Below are 18,001 nucleotides of genomic sequence, written 5' to 3'. Positions count from 1 at the left end.
TGCAGACAATTCCTGCAGCACTTGTAGGATGATCCTGCTGCCCAAGGGACGTTCCCATGGGGCCAAGTCAGGAACTGCAATGGGGAGTGGGGCCAGAGAGGAAAGGGCAAACAGGGATGGGCTGTTTGCAGGGGAGGGGACAGGGCTGGGCAATAGGAAGAAACTTGCAGCAGGAAGAGTGAAAAAAGCAAAGGTGAAGTCAAGGAAATGCTGAAGGCATTTTGGGGGTGGCTGCTAGGCAGCCCTGGCTCTGAGCAACAGCGTCTGCACTGGGACAGGGAACTCTCAGCGGATGGGAACAAACTCTCTGCCTGACTGCAGAGGCCAAGAAAAAACTGAGTGGTTTCCCCGGTGTCCCCCAGCCCTTGCTGGCCCATGGGGCTGATGGCATTTGTGCTCCCTCACGTTCATGTCCCCACACCAAGAGCATGGGGGTGCTCCCTCTGCTCTGTGCAATGCAAACAGGGGCTGCTGAGCCAGTGCTGCCGTGTCTGTGCCTGCAAGGATGGGGCACCTGTGTGAGCTGAGGGAGAGGCCAGGGCTGCAGAGGGGGGATGTTGTTGGCAGCTGCATGAGCATGCTCTGGGACGCTGCCCTGGGCTGTGCAGCGCACTGGGGATGGATCAGCCCCTGCTCTGCTGCTCTATCCCGTCTGCCCCAGGGCCCTTGCAGAGCCCCAGCCATGCTGTTTGCCCCCAGCCTGCCCACGGCCAGCCTGAGGCTGCTCACGGGGGTTTCTGTGCTGAGCATTGGCCTGGCCGTGTTCTTGAGAGAGCCTGGGCAAGGAGCCTGGGGCCCCCAGGCCCTGGCCTGAGGCGTCAGTGCCGCCCCAGCAGTGCCCATGGCCTGTCCGTGCTGCAGCCCCGGCAGTGCCACCCCCAGGGCTGTGCCCGGCCCCAAGAGCACTCAGGCCCTACAGCAACACCAGGGCCACCAGGGCAGCGGGGCAGGGCCACGGCAGCAGCACTGGCAACACCAAGTGCTGCTGCTGCTGGGCACAGCTGCTGGGCCAGCCCTGATCTGCCCCCAGCTCTGCACACAGACATTGGTGCTGCACCTCCAGAGAAGGCAACAAAAGGGCATCTCTGCAGAAAACTTTGCTGGGAGATCCTTTAGTTCCTTTACAGCCACCAAGACTGCAGCCCCTCCTTGACACAGTCTGTGGCCACAGGAACTCTTGAGATACACAAAATGTGAAATGGAATGAACTGTGGCTTTTCTTTTGGAAAATATGGAAAAACTACAATCAAGGGAAAAAAAACCACCAGCAAGAAAACCAACAAGAGCTATCTAAGATGACTTTTATTACAAGTGATTTGCAAAAACTGTCATCTAATTTAGTCTTTCTGAATGCATCCAGCCATCAGTCTCCACACGGCAGCCTTGAGCTCCTGGTTCCTCAGGCTGTAGATGAGGGGGTTCAGGGCTGGAGTCACTACCGAGTACAGAACTGACAGGGTCAGATCCAGGGATGGAGAGGACATGGAGGGGGGCTTTAGATAGGAAAATATACCAGTGCTGATAAACAGGGAGACCACAACCAGGTGAGGGAGACAGGTGGAAAAGGCTTTGTGCCGTCCCTGCTCAGAGGGGATCCTCAGCACAGCCCTCAAGATCTGCACATAGGAGAAAACAACGAACACAAAACAACCAAAAGCTAAGGAGGCAGTGAAAACAGAAACTCCAAGTTCCCTGATGTAGGGTTTGGAGCAGGAGAGCTTGAGGATCTGGGGGATTTCACAGAAGAACTGGCCCAGGGCATTGCCATGGCACAGGGGCAGGGAAAATGTATTGGCCGTGTGCATGAGAGCAGTTAGAAAGGCACTGGCCCAGGCAGCTGCTGCCATGTGGGCACAAGCTCTGCTGCCCAGGAGGGTCCCGTAGTGCAGGGGTTTGCAGATGGACATGTAGCGGTCGTAGCACATGATGGTCAGGAGAGAAAACTCTGCTATGATAAAGAAGAGAAAGAAAAAGAGCTGAGCAGCACATCCTGTGTAGGAGATGTCCCTGGTGTCCCAGAGGGAATTGTGCATGGCTTTGGGGACAGTGGTGCAGATGGAGCCCAGGTCAGTGAGGGCCAGGTTGAGCAGGAAGAAGAACATGGGCGTGTGCAGGTGGTGGCCGCAGGCTACGGTGCTGATGATGAGGCCGTTGCCCAGGAGGGCAGCCAGGGAGATGCCCAGCAAGAGGCAGAAGTGCAGGAGCTGCAGCTGCCGCGTGTCTGCCAATGCCAGCAGGAGGAAGTGCCTGATGGAGCTGCTGTTGGACATTTGCTGATCCTTGGCATGTGGACCTGTTCATGGAGAAAAAGACAGTGTAGAGATAGAGGAGACACCCGTAAGCAAAATCAAAGCAATTTCCCATACGCTGTCCCCTGTAAGTGACACAGACCTCCTTTTGTGTTCAAGTGTTCTGCAGTTTTCTTTTTAAGCTCCCTCCATGTCTGTCTTGGTATTCTTGGATATCATAAGCCCTCAGCATTTTTGCTGCCCCCCGGGAGAATAGAGTGATTTCTCTGAGACAAAGTGTTGAGTGGAGACTAAGGGGAGGTGTTCTTTCATTCTGATCTGTTCAGATTTTGTCAGGGGTTTAAACTTTAGCAGGTGGAGGGTCATCAACTTCCCATGTTTATTCCCAAAAATGCCTTAGGTACTGCTGAGAGCAGATGGATCCACTACAGCCCAGCTCCACATTTGTGGCCAAGGGCTCTCTTTGCTCATTTCACCAACCCAGCAGCATTTTCAGTGTAACAACACCGCTGCCTTTCTCCACCAATCTTATATCTCAGAGATACTCCAGGACAGGTTTGCGCCCTGGATTGAAGCTCCCAGCTTGGACTGAAATCTCAGGGACACTCCCAAGTGTCCTTATGATGGTATTGGATGAAGGGAGATGCAGCTCCTTCCCTGGCTGCACTGACAGCATTGCCCAGAGCCAGGCACTGGGGACAGCGTCACCCTGAGCCAGCGGTGCCCCCTGCCAGAGCCCCCAGGGCCGGGCAGATGCTCCCAGCCCTGTGCTCTGCAGAGGGAACTGGGCCCGGGGCTGCAGAGCTGCCCCACGGCTCTGCTGCAGTTCTGCCTGCACAGGAGGGGCTGCACACCTTGGAGCCCCGGCCCTGAGGGCAAAGGCTTGGCTGGGGCACAGGAGGGAGGGGGCTTGTTCAGAGGGAGGGGCTGCACTGGAGGGGATCCTGTGGGCATCTCTAAACTCTCCCTGCCACAGCATTGCTGGGTTTTGTTTTCTTTCATTCCCTGATCTTCTCTCTGCTTCCTGCAGATTTCCCTGCTGCAGGTGTTTCCCTGTGCCTGATCTCTCTGTGCCAGCACTCACAGACCCCAAAAAATCTCTGTGCACTCTCCTTGGTCCTACAGAACCCTGCCTGTTTGCAGGGCACTGGATGGGGCAGGTTCTGTTTGCAGCTTGGAGAAAGGACAGCTCAGACTGAGCCTGATGGGTCATGCAAAGGTGATGCTGGTGCTGTCCATGGGCAGAGGAGTGGCTGAAAGTACATTAGGAATCTCCTGTGAACCTATTGATCACTAAAAGTAACAGTTCAGATTTCTCAGGTACTTGTCAAAATTCATAATCATCCTTTAATATTTATACCCCCTCCCCGTCATCCTCCAATAGTAGGAAACTGAATACAGTCTTAGGAATTTTCCTCATTTTTATCAAAATCCTTGTCTTGGAAATATTCTGTGACTGATCAGAACCCCTCAGTACATCAGAGCTTCATGAGCATTTCACCTCCCCTGCACCAAAAATACCCAGAGTTGTACTCACAGAGTCTATAGGCATTGGAATGGTCCAGCAGCAGGAGATGGCTCCAGGAGCTGCAGCTGCATTGTCCTGCAGCCAGAGGTTCCTGTGCCAAGGGCTGGCAGTGATTCTGCCCCAGGCACTTCTCAGCACCTTCCCAGCCCTGACTGATTGAAGCTCTCTGTGCCTCTGTGCTGTGCCTGGGCTGGCTGCAGGCAGTGCCCCAGCCCTGCTGGGCTGGCAGAAGAGCTGCTCATCAGGAGAAATGTGCTTTTGAAGCTCTTCTTGGTTACCAGGAGCTGCATCTGTACCAGGAGCCCAGCTCAGCTCAGCAGCCCAGATACAGGACTAGGACTGTAATGAGCCTCTGGGGCTTTGTGCTCAGGCCCTGAACATCAGTCCCTGAGAAGGAGCTGAAGAAACCTCTCCAGAACTCCAAGTCAGAATCCAACTCCAAAGTTTCTTGGACTTGTAATGGGTCCCACTGAGGGACACGACTGAAAAAGTGTCCCCAGACCCCAGGCAGAGCAGAGAACTGGAGGCAGTGATGACAGGTGGGGACAAAGAGAAGCCAAGTCTTGGTGCCCTGGGGCACAGCAGGGTCTGTACCACCAAGGGCTGTGAGGAGACACCTTGTGCTGAGGCCCTGGGGCCTCCTGGCACAGCCCCAGCCAGGCTGGGCACTGGCAGCCCCTTGTCCTGCCCTCAGCATCCCCCCCTAGCCCACATCCCAGTGGCCTCAAGGATCTGCTGGAAGGAGTCCCTGGGGAGCCTTGCTCAGGAATGGGGACTCCTGAATGCTCCCTGCAGGGATTGCAGGTTTTTCAAAGGACTTTGGGTTTGGCTTTTGCCTTGGAGTCTCTGAGAGCTTTGTGCAATGATGGCCTCCAATTATCTGCTGTAATTAGTCCCTGGAGAGGCTTTGTCAGTAACAACACTCAGTGGGGCTCATTAATGCTTCAAGGTACTTCAGTTCTTTTAAGGTACTTGGTGTTTCCGTTTTGATACAGACTCTGTGAGAGGTTTGTGCAATCATGGCCCCAGGTATCTACTTTAACAAGTCCCTTGGGAGCTTTGTACTGACACTCAGTGGGGCTCATTAATACTTTGAGATACTCAAGGTTTTTAAGGTACTTTGGAATTTCCTTTCCATGCTGAGTCTCTGAGAGGTTTTTGTGCCATTCTGGCCTTCAATTCTGTCCTCCAAGGAGTCCATGAGGAGCCTGTGTTGGGGATGGACCTCAGTGGGAGCCATGAATGCCTTGAGACACTTTGCGGTTTTCTTCTGACTTTGACTCCTGGAAAGGTTTGTGCAATCTCCTCTCAGGCCCTAAGGTTCAAGGGCTCAGCTCCAAATGCACAGTGAGGCGCATGAGGATCAAGCAAATCCTGACAAACCATGGCTCTGCCTTGATTTCCCTCTGCTCTCATGGAGCTCATCAGGAAGCTGTCTGTAGTGGTTTTTGTTCACTAATTTGAGATTTCTTGGAGAATACAGCAATGATTGTGATGGGTTCAGTGTTGGCTATATACCAGTACACTCACTAGATTATACGTACTTATTTCCTGCTGTGAGGTAGGATTAGGAGAAAGGCAAAGTAGCCTCAAAACTTCAAAAGGGTATAAAGAAAAGTTTATTACCAGTAACTAGAAGAAAGAGTAATATGAATGCAAAAAAAACTTTTGGAACACTTCTCCTCTCCCTGCAAGCTTTTCTTTCTTACTGACAATGAAAGAGACAAAACCTAAAATTTTCAGTCACTTTGCCACCTCTAGAATAGTTTTTCTTCAATTCACGTAGGGAAAGGAGTCTCTCTTCCATGCTATGGAAGCTTTACAAGAAAACATATTTCTCGTGGCTCTCAATTCCCATGAACATCAGCCTCCCAGAAAATCTGCAATCGTGAAGTCCCTCCCATTTTTTCACATCTTTTGCCACATCTGTGTTTATGGGCATGTTAGTTTATGGGGTATTAGTTTAAAGATGAGCTGCTTAGGAACAAAGGTTCTCTTCATCTATTTCTGAAATCATCTTCATATCTACAAACAGAGGTCTTCTTCTCTTCATGAGGCACAGGGTCTCATCACTAGTCTCTCTTTCTCTGTTCAAATTTCTCATGGGATCATAGCTACTTCAAGGTTTGCTTACTTTAGCATGGAGGTTTTTGCTGAACAAGTCATCTTCCCATGCTTTTCAATGCCTTATAGGGAAAAAGAGAGTCTGATGTATCAATTACATCCTTCTCCATTGCTTTACAAGAGGATTTCAGCTCCAAGATCAAGACATCTCCTCATCCCTCCTATCTGGGACTCAGCTTCCACTTCACTGACCCCCATGTCTTTGTGCTGCTCATGTATGTATCTGCACTTTGTCCTTTTCTCTCCCTCGAGGGAGGATGGAAGCACTGAAAGAGTTCATATCTCACCCGGGGCCTGCAGATGGTTCTGTGACCCCAGCCGGGCTCGGTGCTTGTGGCCGGAGCTGTTTTATGATGGAGGTTTCTGCAGCAGCTGCGCTGGGGCTGTGTCAGGATGGGCCGCGCTGGGGCAGGGCCAGGATCTCAGCAGCCAGGCCAGAACTCAGCAGCAGCATGGCCGGGGCCGATGGCTTCTCCTCCCCCTGCCTGGGGCTTGCGGCTGAACCCCAACGGTGGCAGAATCTTGGCCGAGCCGGCCCGGCCCGGGGCTGCTCCTGGGGCCCGGTGGATCATGGCTCAGCCTGGGCTGGCGGCGGGGCAGGGCTCAGCAGAGCCCAGATGGTCACAACTGCAGCCATGGCCCGGCCGGGCCTCGGCCCCGCGGCCTCCCCTGCCCTGCCCAGCAGCCGATGGGGCCTGGCGGGGTCCCTGGGAATGGGCCCGGCCCCACGGCAGGAGCCGCCCGGCCCGGCCTGGCTGAGATGGGGGCCGGGTCGGCCTTGTTACCTCTTTGCCAGCCAGAAGGGAAAGAGACCCTCTGTCCTGGTTTGAAAAGCAAGTGAGTTTTTTGGGATGCTGTAGTTAAACCAATAGGTGCCCAGATTTGAATATTGGCACGTGGTGTAGCCACTGAGGACATGGGTACGCCTCTGAGAACACAGGGGGTTAAAAGCAGAGAACTGCCAAGAAAACTTTCTTTTGGTTCTGGTGGGTGAAAGAAACCTATGTTGTTAGCTTTTTCTGCTATTTGAAATATTCCTGATTGTTGGATCCAAATTATTCCTAATTGCTCTAAGTTTCTTGTTCACTGCATGTATTATTTTGCTATGATGTTTCATCATACTTATAAAAAAAGACATGCATCTCATTCTTAAAAAACAAAAAAGAAGAGGAATGAACGCCTTATGAACATTCAAGTAATGCAATATGTACATGAGAAATTTGGACAACTAATCATTTTGAATAATGCAATATTTACATGAGAAATTTGGAAAAAAGATCATCACATCTAAATCCCAATAGGCTCTATCACAGTGAAGCCTAATTAATTCATTAACTTCAGGAGAAGATGTGCCTGTGTTTTATCATCAGCAGTTCAAAGCAGTCACCTGTTCATTCCATCAGATACTGATCAGTTCTGAAAAAATGAGGCCCAGTGAAAGGAGAAATAACCTCATCACCTTGCAGCCTTTGTGGCCAGAGCAGGAGCAGAAGGAGCACTGCCAAGACATGGCTGTGGCTGGAAACTGACAGAGGCAATTTGCCAACAAAAGCCTCATGGCATCCTCATGGTACAGTGCTCCTACTAACCTTCTGCAGTTATTCCCTGTTCCAGTGCCCAGGAGGACATTCAGTGATGTCAAAGATCAGCATTTCCAGCTCACAGACTTTCTCATCCTTCTCAACTAATTGGAAACAATGGTCATTTCTTTTCATTTCCCTAAGAGACATTGGACATTTTTCTTTTGTTTTCTCATGCTGCAAAACCCTGTGTCAATGACTTGATAGAATTTGGTAAGTTTTGTTGATTGTAATTGGTCATTTATCTATCTTATCCCATATCTAATAGATAACCAGGGACAACTGTGATGAGATAATACCCTCACAAGAGTGAGCTGTTTCAACATCAGAACATAGGAGCCTTTTTTAAATGAACGAAAAGGGGGAGATGTCATAGACCAGTAGAATAATGATAAAAGAAAGGCCTTTTGAAATCAGGCCTTCTTCTGCCATATTAATAGCTGGCCTGTCATCTCTTCTGAGTGCAGCTAAGCAGTTACAAGTTCCCATGTGAAGCTATTTGGAGAATGAGACTTTGTGAACAATCTATTCTGAGGGTGAAAAACTGCAAAAATGCACCTGCAACAACAAGGGATTAGTCCCATGAGACTCGGTGAAGAGAACAGGTAAACAATACAATCGAGAGATTTGATGCACAAGTAAAATCTAATTTATTAACCAATAACAGAAGAACTGCTAAGAAATCTATGAACTAACTAATGTTGCAGACGAGGTCTGTCAAACTGTGTAAAACGAATTTTGTGAATAAAGAGTAAAGAGTTCTCCAGCTCAGCTGGGTCTTCTGGGATTGCAGTTCCCCCCTTCTTTAGGGCTTTGCTTTCGCACTCCTTAGGGCTTTGGCTTCGCTCTTCTCTGGAGCTTTGGGTTCCTTCTTCTTTAGGGCTTTGGTTTCCTTCTTTTCTGGCGCTCTGGTTTCCTTCTCTGGGATTTTGGTTTCCTTCCTCTCTGGGAATTTGGTTTCCTTCTTTTCTGGGATTTTGCTTTCCTTCTTCTCTGGGATCCTGCTTTCCTTCCTCTCTGATGCTTTGGCATGGGCTTCTTTCTTCTCCCAGGTCTTGGTTTTCCCCTTCGCTGGTTTTGGAGCTTGCTTGCCAACAGAGACACTCTTCTTTTCCTTCTTCTGCCTCTCTTCCTCCTTCCCCCTGTCTTCCTCCTCTAAGGCTTTTGCCTCCTCCTCGACCTTTTGAGCTGGCTCCTTCAGCTCCCTTCTGCAGACAAAACAGAAAACATGGCTGCGAGTCCCACCAGAAACTTGGGCTCCCTAGTCCTGGCTGGCCCTGCACTTCATTCCTTGACCCTGAGGCCATTTCCATGAATTCTCCTCAACCCACAGAGGTTGGGAACATCCCAAGTGAGGGCATGGGTGGAAGGGGACCTCCAGGACCAGCCAAACCTGAGCTTTGTCATCATAAGGTGTTGACTGTGCCAGCTCCCTCTGAAGGCACAGCCAGACCCCTCCAGCCCCTGCCAAAGGCTGATCCAGCAGCTCTCTGCGCTGGTGCCTGGAAACGCCCTTTGTCTCTTGGCTTCCCATTTTAAAGCAGAGCACAGATTGCTGACATCTGCTTAGCTCTCCTACAGTTCTTACTCAGCTCATTCAGCCCCCTTCTCCCTGGGCATAGCTGAAGCATGACTTTAAAGAGTTCAGATTTCAGCTGAGGGTTAGAAGCAATTCCCATTGATGAGGATGTAGGTTAGATAGGCAGACCATAGGTTAATGATTATGAGATGCTTAAGCTGGAGCTGATTGTGCTATTGTTTACCATTAGGAGCTTCTTTCTAGAAGGAAGTGGAGGAAGTGAACTGTTATAAGAACATCTTGAAACCAGGAGAACAATGGTTAGCACCTGGGCTTGATGTCAATCAATCACTAAGTTGGGGACCTTGGATAGTGCCAGAGGGTCACAGAGATCTGATGAAGATATTCCTGACTTCATCCCTTAAGACCACTGACCCAATTCGAGACCACCAACCCAATTCAAGGGAAGAATTGCACAGGAGTGAAGGACCAATGACCTCATTTGAATACAGAGCAGGGATGGGAGGTGCTGGGGTTGTGCAGATGTATTGTATGTAAGATCTTGGGAAATAAGGAGAGGGCAAAGAACCTTGGACAGCGTGGTCATGCCTTTTAGGGACGGCTCTGGTGCCACCCGCCGGTGTTATTAAACATCCCACAATCTAACTTTAATTAGTTAGAGAGTCTCTGTCCGTGATCTTCGGTTTTAACGACTCCTAGCCTGCTCCTTCATGAGAACAATCCTATCAGTCAGAAAGCAAAGGCTGCAGGAACTCCTCTCCTGCAAGACAGGCTCTTGTCACGCAGATTTCCTGCTGGAACCCAGCTGGGACCAAGCAAACCAGTGCTGGCTGCCATGGAAACCATTGGAAGCAGCCTCATCCATCTCCTCCCCATGAAACCAACTTCAGCCTGGCCTGAAGAAGTCCTGATGCACAGGCTTGCTTTAAGCAGCCTCCACTCCCAGCTCCACACTTGTGCCTGTGTGTCCTGAGCTGGGCTGCCTTGCTGGAGCTGAGCTTCTCCTGTGCTTGCCTATGGCTGCAGCTGCAGGGGAGCCTAAAGGACAGGAGCTTTTCTGGCTGCTGCACCACCATAAGGAGAACCCTGGCAAATCAGCAGTGCAAGGACTTCATCTGTGGCAGGAGCAGGACCCACAGCAAGGTTTGCTCTGTGCCCCACGCCTGCCCATACCACAGTCCCACTGTTCTGGTGAAGAAGGCAGATGATGAAGAAGATGCCACTCAACACCATGGACTTCAAGACACCTCTAGAGGTGGTGCCAAGGCAAGCCCAGAGCCCAGCTCCCTGCAGACAGCAGCTAAGCCAGCAGGGCTCAGAACTCAAATACAGAAGAAGATGTTCTGTCTCAACAGAAGAAGGTCCTTCCTCTCTTGGCAGCCAGGGAGCTCAGAGTGGCCATCCCTGTGTTGCTGCTGGCCTTTGCTCTGCAGCTCCTCTGAGCTCAGAGGCCTTGGAGCAGGGAAGCCCTGCAGGGACAATAACCCATGGCAGAGCAGGAACCCACGGAAGGCTGACTCACCTGTCCCTGAGAGGGGCCTGTGAGCCACAGTTGATCTCCTGGGGGCTCAGGGAGGAGCTGACACGTGAGGCCGCCCTGGGCACCAGCACCTCGGAGGTGGAGCCTCCCTCCATGTGGCACAGCTCCGGGACATTGCAGGTGATGTTGAGCTGGCCAGAGAAGGTGGAGGAGACCTGCTGGCTCTCTCCTGGCTGCAGCACACCTGGCAGTGGCAGGATACTGAAAGCCTGGACGGAAGACAGGAGAGATTGAGGTGTTGAGCATGGAAATGGAGGCAGAAGAGCATCTTGGAGCAAACTGCCGCTGTAGCCAGAGGGGCCTATTCCCAAACACTGCCAGAATCACCCTCACCTCATCCTGCATCCATGCCACTGACCAGTGCAGGGACCATGGGGAAAATCTTCTCCCATACTCATGGGTCAATGCATTAATTAGTACATGACATGAAAGTGAACTGGGATGGCTCCTGGCAGTAGAAATTCTCTCTGATGCCCAACTTGCCTTTAAAAAGTTTCAAAACTTCCTGCTTTTAGAAAAGGAGGAGACTCAGAGTGAGAGCTCTTGGAGCTGAGGGAAGGAGTCCAGCCCAGCTCATCTGACTCCTGAGGCTCTTCCCCTCTCTCTTTGATTTAAATGCTTCTTTCTAAGGGTGCTACAGCAAAAGCTCCTGCAAAAATTTCCTATGGAGCACCTGAGGAGTTCCAGGGGGAGCAGTGCCCTCCACAGGTGCCGCACAGCGTCCTTGGACAGCCCTGCAACGTGTCCTGCACGGCCTCTCCAACAGGCAGCTGCTCCGGCAGCACTTTGTGATGGGCCTGCAGGGATGGGAGGCCCCTCTGTGGCCAATGCTGAGGGCCCCCAGTGGCACTGGCAGCTCCAGCCCTGCTTGCCACACTGACAATGGGCAAGGGAGACAGATTCCCTCTTGCCTTCTCTGCTCCCAGGGCAGTGTGCGCCACGTCCAGGGAGCACCTGAATTCCTCCAAGCCTCGAGGGAGGTGAGGGTGCTCAGCAGTTGGTGTTGGCACCCAAAAAACAAGCCACTTTCTATGCTGGGAGGAAGAGACAGCCCCTCTGCAAAGTCTCCCTTTGTCAGACAGCTCCAGGGCCAGCAGTGCAATAGCAGCTCTGGGTGAAAGCAGAGCCCTGCAAACAGGGAGTCTGGCTGCTTTGGGAAGAGGCTCCATGGAGATCAGGATCATCCCAGCTTCCTCTGGGAGGGAAGCTGGAGGTGTTACCATGATGATGCAGAGAAAAGCCTCATCTTACATTGGGAAGGAAACAAGGCAAAAAATCCCACACTCAGCACAAGCCTGTAGGATCTGAGTCAGCTTCTCCAAGGAAAACTCTCCTATTTCTCCCTCCCCCTCAGCCCATGTCCAGCCACTGGCCCTGCTGCCCAGCCCACTGTCAGGGCACAGCACAGCAGGGCAGCAAAAAGGGAGCTCAGCATGAGCAGGACTTGGTGCTGGCAGGCTGGGGAGGCAAAGCAAGCAGTAGGTGCACAAGAAAATCTACCTCTGCTCCTGAAGATTGGCTAAAATCCTGCACTTCTTTCAGGGCTCTGGCTGCCTCCTCCTGTCCAGTCCTGAAGTGCTTCCATCGAGTTGCTGCACAATCCAGACTGGTTCTTCTCTCTTTCGGTGGCTGGGGTTTGAATTTAGGTGGGTGGAGCTCATCTCTGGAAAATAAATAACTATGAACAGGGACCTGCAGTGGGAGGGAGGGAGGGACACCTGCACGAGCAGCTCCTGGCCAGGATGCAGCCCCTGGCTGAGTGCTGGCACGTTGAACTGAGAAATGGTTTGATCCAGCCCTTCCCAATCCAGGCTGGGGCAGGTCTGTTCTAAAGGCAGCCCAGGGATGACACTGAGGTGCTGCAGCAGCTGTACCTGCTTGCATTGAGCAACTACAGAGGACAGGCATTTACACCTGGTGGGGATGCAAAAAGCACAGTGGGAGAGGAAAAGACAGAGAAGGCAGCAAAAAGGTGAGATTTGAGACACCGAGGGGCAGACCCAGCCAGTGCCCAGCCAGCACAGCCCACCCAGTGCCCAAGGCCAGAAACTCGGCAGCTCCACCGGGGATTTATCAGGAATGTTCCCCTGACACCGCTGGGGGGTTGGTTGACATTTTACAACACTCCCAGGTGACTCAGGTCGCATTCCCCATCCATCCATCCATCCATCCATCCATCCATCCATCCATCCATCCATCCATCCTTCCATCCATCGTTCCATCCATACATACATACACAGGCTGTGGTGCTGGGATCCTGCCAAGCTCTGCCAGCCTTGGGCTTGGGGAGATTTCTGCCAGCCGTCCTGAGCTCCGTAATTGTGCTCTCTGTTCCAGGAAGCAAGCAAGAAAGATTTTAAAAAACCCAAAACAAACCACAACAGACAAACCTAAAAAGCCTTCAACAGCTCAACCCTGCTCAAGGTTTTTCTTTAGGGACAGCTACCACTCTCCAGCTGAAATGCTGGGCTTTTGGGGAAAAAGAAAATTACATGTTCACCTCCAAATTGAAAAGGATTAAGGTAAGAGAACCTTTCCAACTAAAAATTATTGGCCCAAAGCTTTTATTTTTGCAAGAAATCTCTAGGTAAGACCAGCCTGACAGTTAAACAACTGGTTCTTCTGGTGGGGAGAAACCCTCCTCTTTAAGAGAAGCAGCCTGATAGTTGAAAGCAACTGTTTGGTCAAACTTCAGGCTCCCTGGCACAGCCTGCATTGCCTTTCCTTTCTGTTCACTGATTTACAGGCAGTGCCATGATGGCCCGGGTTCAGATGTTTGGTGCCATCCAGGGAATTTGGCATTGCCATTTCCATATGTTTTAATCGAAGTTTCAGTCCTTGCAAACACTCTTCAAATGCCAGCTTTCCTTTCTTTTACAGAAAGCTCAAGGCTCCCACAAGTCTTCTGACATCCTCTTTTGAGCTCAGAGAGATGACATTTTCAAACAGATGTTTCCAAAGTTAACAGCATTTGAAAGAATAATGAACTCAAATGCCCCTGGATTCCAGCTTAGCCCAACTCCATTCTGTGTCAGACACTGAGATTCCCACCTCTAAGGCAGGAGCTGTTTGTGCCCCCATCCCTCCTGTCCTTCTCCCCACCAGCCTGTGCCTGTTTTCCCCGGCACAATCCCTGTCCCTGTGCACCCTGCCAGGAGCAGCTGCACACAGGCTCACATCTCCCCTTGCCCTCACCAGGGGGTTTCTCTCATCCCCGAACACGCCGATGAGAACGTTGGTGCGATGAGTGCCCAGGGCCTGCACTGCCACCACAACTGGGATCTCTGCTGTGCTCTGGGGCTGCACAATCCCACAGGGCCTGGGGCTGGAGTAGAGCACAGCAGAGTCCTCCTTGCGTTTCTGGAAGGGACACAATGAAACGCAGATTCAGAGGGACCTCTCAAGAAACTTTAGGCTCCTTAACATCCACCACAACAGACACTTACACACACCTTTAAAACTCCCCAGGACAAAGGTCAAAGGCACAAACAAGATGCAAGAATTGTAGGTTTACCGCTCCCAGGGCATCCTGCAAGGAGGCTGCCAGCACAGGCACTGGTGTCTGTGGGTGCAGCAGCTTTTCACAACCCTCTAAGATCTCCCACAGGAAAACGCCCTGAGGACTGGAACATCAACTGTTTCCTCAGGAGCTTAAACTGCCTCCTAAAGTTTACAGTAGGGTAGGATCCTGTTCTCAGCAGATCTTTAGGACTGATTAGAAACCAGCAAGGTCTTATCCAAACCCTTTTTTCCCTTAATAATCTCCTCAGGATTATTTGACAGGAGGAGGTGGATGTGATGCCAAACCTGGGGAATAAGCCCGTAGCAGCCAGGAAGGTGGCTGGGATTCCTAATGAAGATCTTCCTCTCATAGGGCACCTTCAGGTGGCACTCATCACACAGCAGCACTTGGGGGGACACTTGGAGCTCAGGAACGAGACATCTGGGCAAAGAGATGACCCCAGAACAATCAGAGATACTGAGAGAATGGAGAATGCCTACCCCCAAAGATTGTGAAATGGAGCAGAACACATTGGTCACTGTCAAATGCACATTGAAGAGCCCTACAGGGATAAATTGCCTTCTACCTCTTCCCACTCCAACATGTCTTGCCAAGGAGGGGCAAACCCTGAGAGGCAGCACCCAGAGGCTGCCAAGTGCCCCAGGCAGAGCACTTTGCCCCACAGCTGCCTCAGCCCCTCCTTTACACAAGAAGGCTTGCAAGGACTCCTGGTAGAGTCCCAGTGACCCACGAGCTCTGGGGGAGCCTTCCCAACAAGGATCAGTGCTCCCTAAGGCTCAAGGAACACACAGCTCCAGGGTCTCAGTACAAATGACTCCCTTCTCTGCCATGGTGCTGTTGCCCTGCCTGAGAACTCAGCTCTTTGCCCCAGCCCTGGAGGGCACGAGACAGCAGCTGCCCCACAGAGGGGCTGACCAGCCCCTGCCAGGCCCTGCAGCTCCCTGGCTCCTTCACTGCACAGCTCCAGGCACTGCCTGGCCCCAGCTCCACCTGCTGTACACAATGGCAGCCCAGGCACAGCCTGGATGGCTCTGCCTGGCACAGGGAACAGCGCCAGGGAGCTGCATCCCTCTGGGCATCACACTGACACCCACAGCAGCACAGCAGCATGGAATTCTGCTGCAGCAACGACGACTTTTGCTCTCAACTCTGACAACATTAAAGCTCAAAATGGGAAGCAGAGGGAAGGACAAAAACTGGAGCTGACCTGCCACATCAAGGGCTGCTTTCCCCTTGTCAGACCTTGCCCTCCCCACTCTTGCTGGGAGCCACTTCCCCCCTGCCATGTGCCCTCATGGACAGAGCCAGAGCCTGACTCTCAGCAGCTGCTTGGTGTGGCCCAAACCAGTGCACGGTGCTCACAACCAGCACAACCCCACCTCTTGCAGCCAGAAGGAGAGGAGGCCCTCAGGAAATTTGTTCCACCTCAAGCACCAAAAACAAGGCCAATCAATGATATCATTCCTGGTGCCTTTAGAAGAGGGCCAGGACCATGCTGGGCTGTGAGCAAACGTGCTTTTCACCACGAGCTGCTGCCCAAGCACTGCTGTTCTCGTGTCCAGCTGGCACAACATGAGGGCATTCAGCAGCACTTCTCCTTGGCAGCTGCAGCCAGCACAGCCTGGGCAAGGCAGTGCCTGCGGGAGGCCAGGCAAGGGCTGGTACCTGGCTGTGATGATCAGGGCTGCCACTCCCTTGCCAATACCCTCCAGGTCCACCAGCAATCTCCGGTAGAACTCCATCACCGTGTTGGAGCACAGGGTCACCTGGTGGAAGAGAAGAACAGTCAATTCTTCCTTCCAAAAGCTCATTACCCACGGGTGATATCCTCCAGTTCCTGAGGGAGGATTTGCCCTTAATTCTTCTGCTGCTCCATATGTAGAGCACAGTCTCAGAGTAACAAAAGCCTTCTGGCAATACCAGATTTGTTAAACACACCTTGCTATCAGGGCACAGGTCAGCTACATTAAAACATTAGACTACAGCTCCATGCACCACTGCATTCAAATTAAGGGGCCAATTGCTCATCTGACTACAAAGACATCCATGCAGAGGAAATCTGACTTGACCACAATGAGTTCAGCTTTACAGCAGGAGGCTGAGGGCAAAGTGTGGCCCAGCAGGTGCTGGGCAGTTCATGGCTGCCCTGGGACCCCGAGCCCAGGCTGGCTCTGAGAACTCCAGCCCCAAGCCAGGAGTGGGGAACTGTGCTGGGGTGGGCATTGACCAGAGGCAGAACCCTCAGAACTGCCCCAGGGTGGGCATTGACCACAGGCAGAACCCTCAGAGCCTCTTGCTCAACACCGCAAGAGACAAGCCACCAACGGGACCAGGCAGAGAAGAAAGGAGAAGGATCTCTATCTTGAAGTTCCACAAGGAACGGTTTATTCCAAGCAAAAGGATCAGAGCCAAAAGAGCCCTGGACACTCCGGTGCAAGGAATTTTGTACAGATGCAAATCAGGGGGTGGATACAAACAGCAAACCAAAAGAGAATCCTCAGGGGAGCACTGAGGGGATTACATCAAGTGTCTGGGGCCACTTTGGATAGGAGGGTGGGGAGGATGGCTCACATGGGCCAATGGGGCCTCCAGGAATAGGGGAATTCCAAAGGGGTGTTGCAGACAGGGATTGGCTCCAGGTTAAATTGGCAAAGAAGGTTGGGGAACAAAAGGGGCTGGGTTTGACAGGAAGGAAGAGAGCTGGAACAAGGGGCAGGGAATGGCATGAGGGACAGCTTTGTGGGAGGGTAAAACCCAGGGGTAAACCAACTCGGGGAGAACACGGGGTACAACAGAACAAACCACTTAACAAGGAATCAATACAATAAATTTGAACCGCTACACATGGCTGCAGATTTTTTTGTCTCCACTGGAGCTTCCTGCAGTGAACACAAATCTTTCTGCTCCCCAGGAGGGGGGAAATGACACCACGAAGAAAAGCTCACTGCTTGATACAATGACATCTCTCTAACAGCCACCTTCTGCCCTCATCCTTGCTCTGCCCCGTTGCAATCAAATCAGTCGCTCTCAAAAACACAAGAATTGCTTCAGGCCTTGGCCATAAGGTCTGTGAGCTCAGCATATGATTTTGGAAAGCAAACAGTGCTCCCTGAGGAACATCCCGAGTAAGCCAGCTAGCAGAGGCCTCCCAGCAGTGCAGATCTCTCAGTGCCAGGATGCTCCAAGCTGGCACCAGAGCTAAAGCCCTCCCACCCTGCAGTGCAGCTCCAGCCCTGGTGCTGCAGCGTCAATGGCTGGGCTCTTGCCGTACCTCGATGTCCTGGTGTCCCTGGGGGAGGATGGTGCCTTGGCTGGGATTCAGGGTGAACTCCTTGGGCTCCACATGGAAATGGATTCCCTTCCTCCAGGCCGGGTCGGTGTCCCTGCGGATCTGATCCACGCTGTCCACAGCCGGCTGCGTGCCATCGTCCGACATGCGGAGCTGGAACGTCAGGGGCACCGCGGAGCTGTTGGTGAGGCGGCAGCGCTGCGTGTAGGGAAAGCCTTGGCAAGGACACAAATATCCATTCAGGCACCCAGCAGGGCATGATCCTGGGGGCAAGATACTACAGCTCACCTAGAAGCTGCATAAGGAACTAATCATCACTTAGTTCCCTTTGACACAGATTCCAGACTGCAGCCTTGAAAATGCCCACTCCTAGCCCTGCTGAACACTGCAAGCTTCTCTCTTTGGGATGGGAACCAGCTCCCTCACCTGCCCCAAACCAGCACCAGTTCTCTCTCAGTGATGAGTGTGCACCCAGACCCAGCATTTACTCTGAGAATTCAAGCTGTCCAATTCCCTGCTCAGCCTGCCAACACTCCCACCTTTTTCAAGACATATAAACAGTGAGTTGTCAGTGAGAAGAAGCTACAGCGAAAGAAAGTGAGGATGGAATCAGGAACTAGAACGTGAT

General features: G+C 52.1%; 1 protein-coding gene across 1 annotated transcript; it reads right to left on the bottom strand.

The window, feature by feature from the left end:
- Nucleotides 1-1,367: 1,367 nt before the first annotated feature.
- LOC128943548 (olfactory receptor 14J1-like) lies at nt 1,368-2,102 on the bottom strand (the record flags this gene model as incomplete). The annotated part of the gene is made up of 1 exon (XM_054286460.1): nt 1,368-2,102. A coding segment is annotated over one exon (735 nt), but the record flags the coding sequence as incomplete, so codon positions are not given.
- Between the last annotated feature and the right edge of the window lie 15,899 nt (nt 2,103-18,001).

This window comes from Melozone crissalis, unplaced genomic scaffold (genome assembly GCF_028551555.1).
Source record: "Melozone crissalis strain CALT ecotype California unplaced genomic scaffold, PUWL_Pcris_2 ptg000046l_1, whole genome shotgun sequence".
Taxonomy (NCBI): domain Eukaryota; kingdom Metazoa; phylum Chordata; class Aves; order Passeriformes; family Passerellidae; genus Melozone; species Melozone crissalis.
This window is presented reverse-complemented; position numbering and strand designations above follow the sequence as displayed.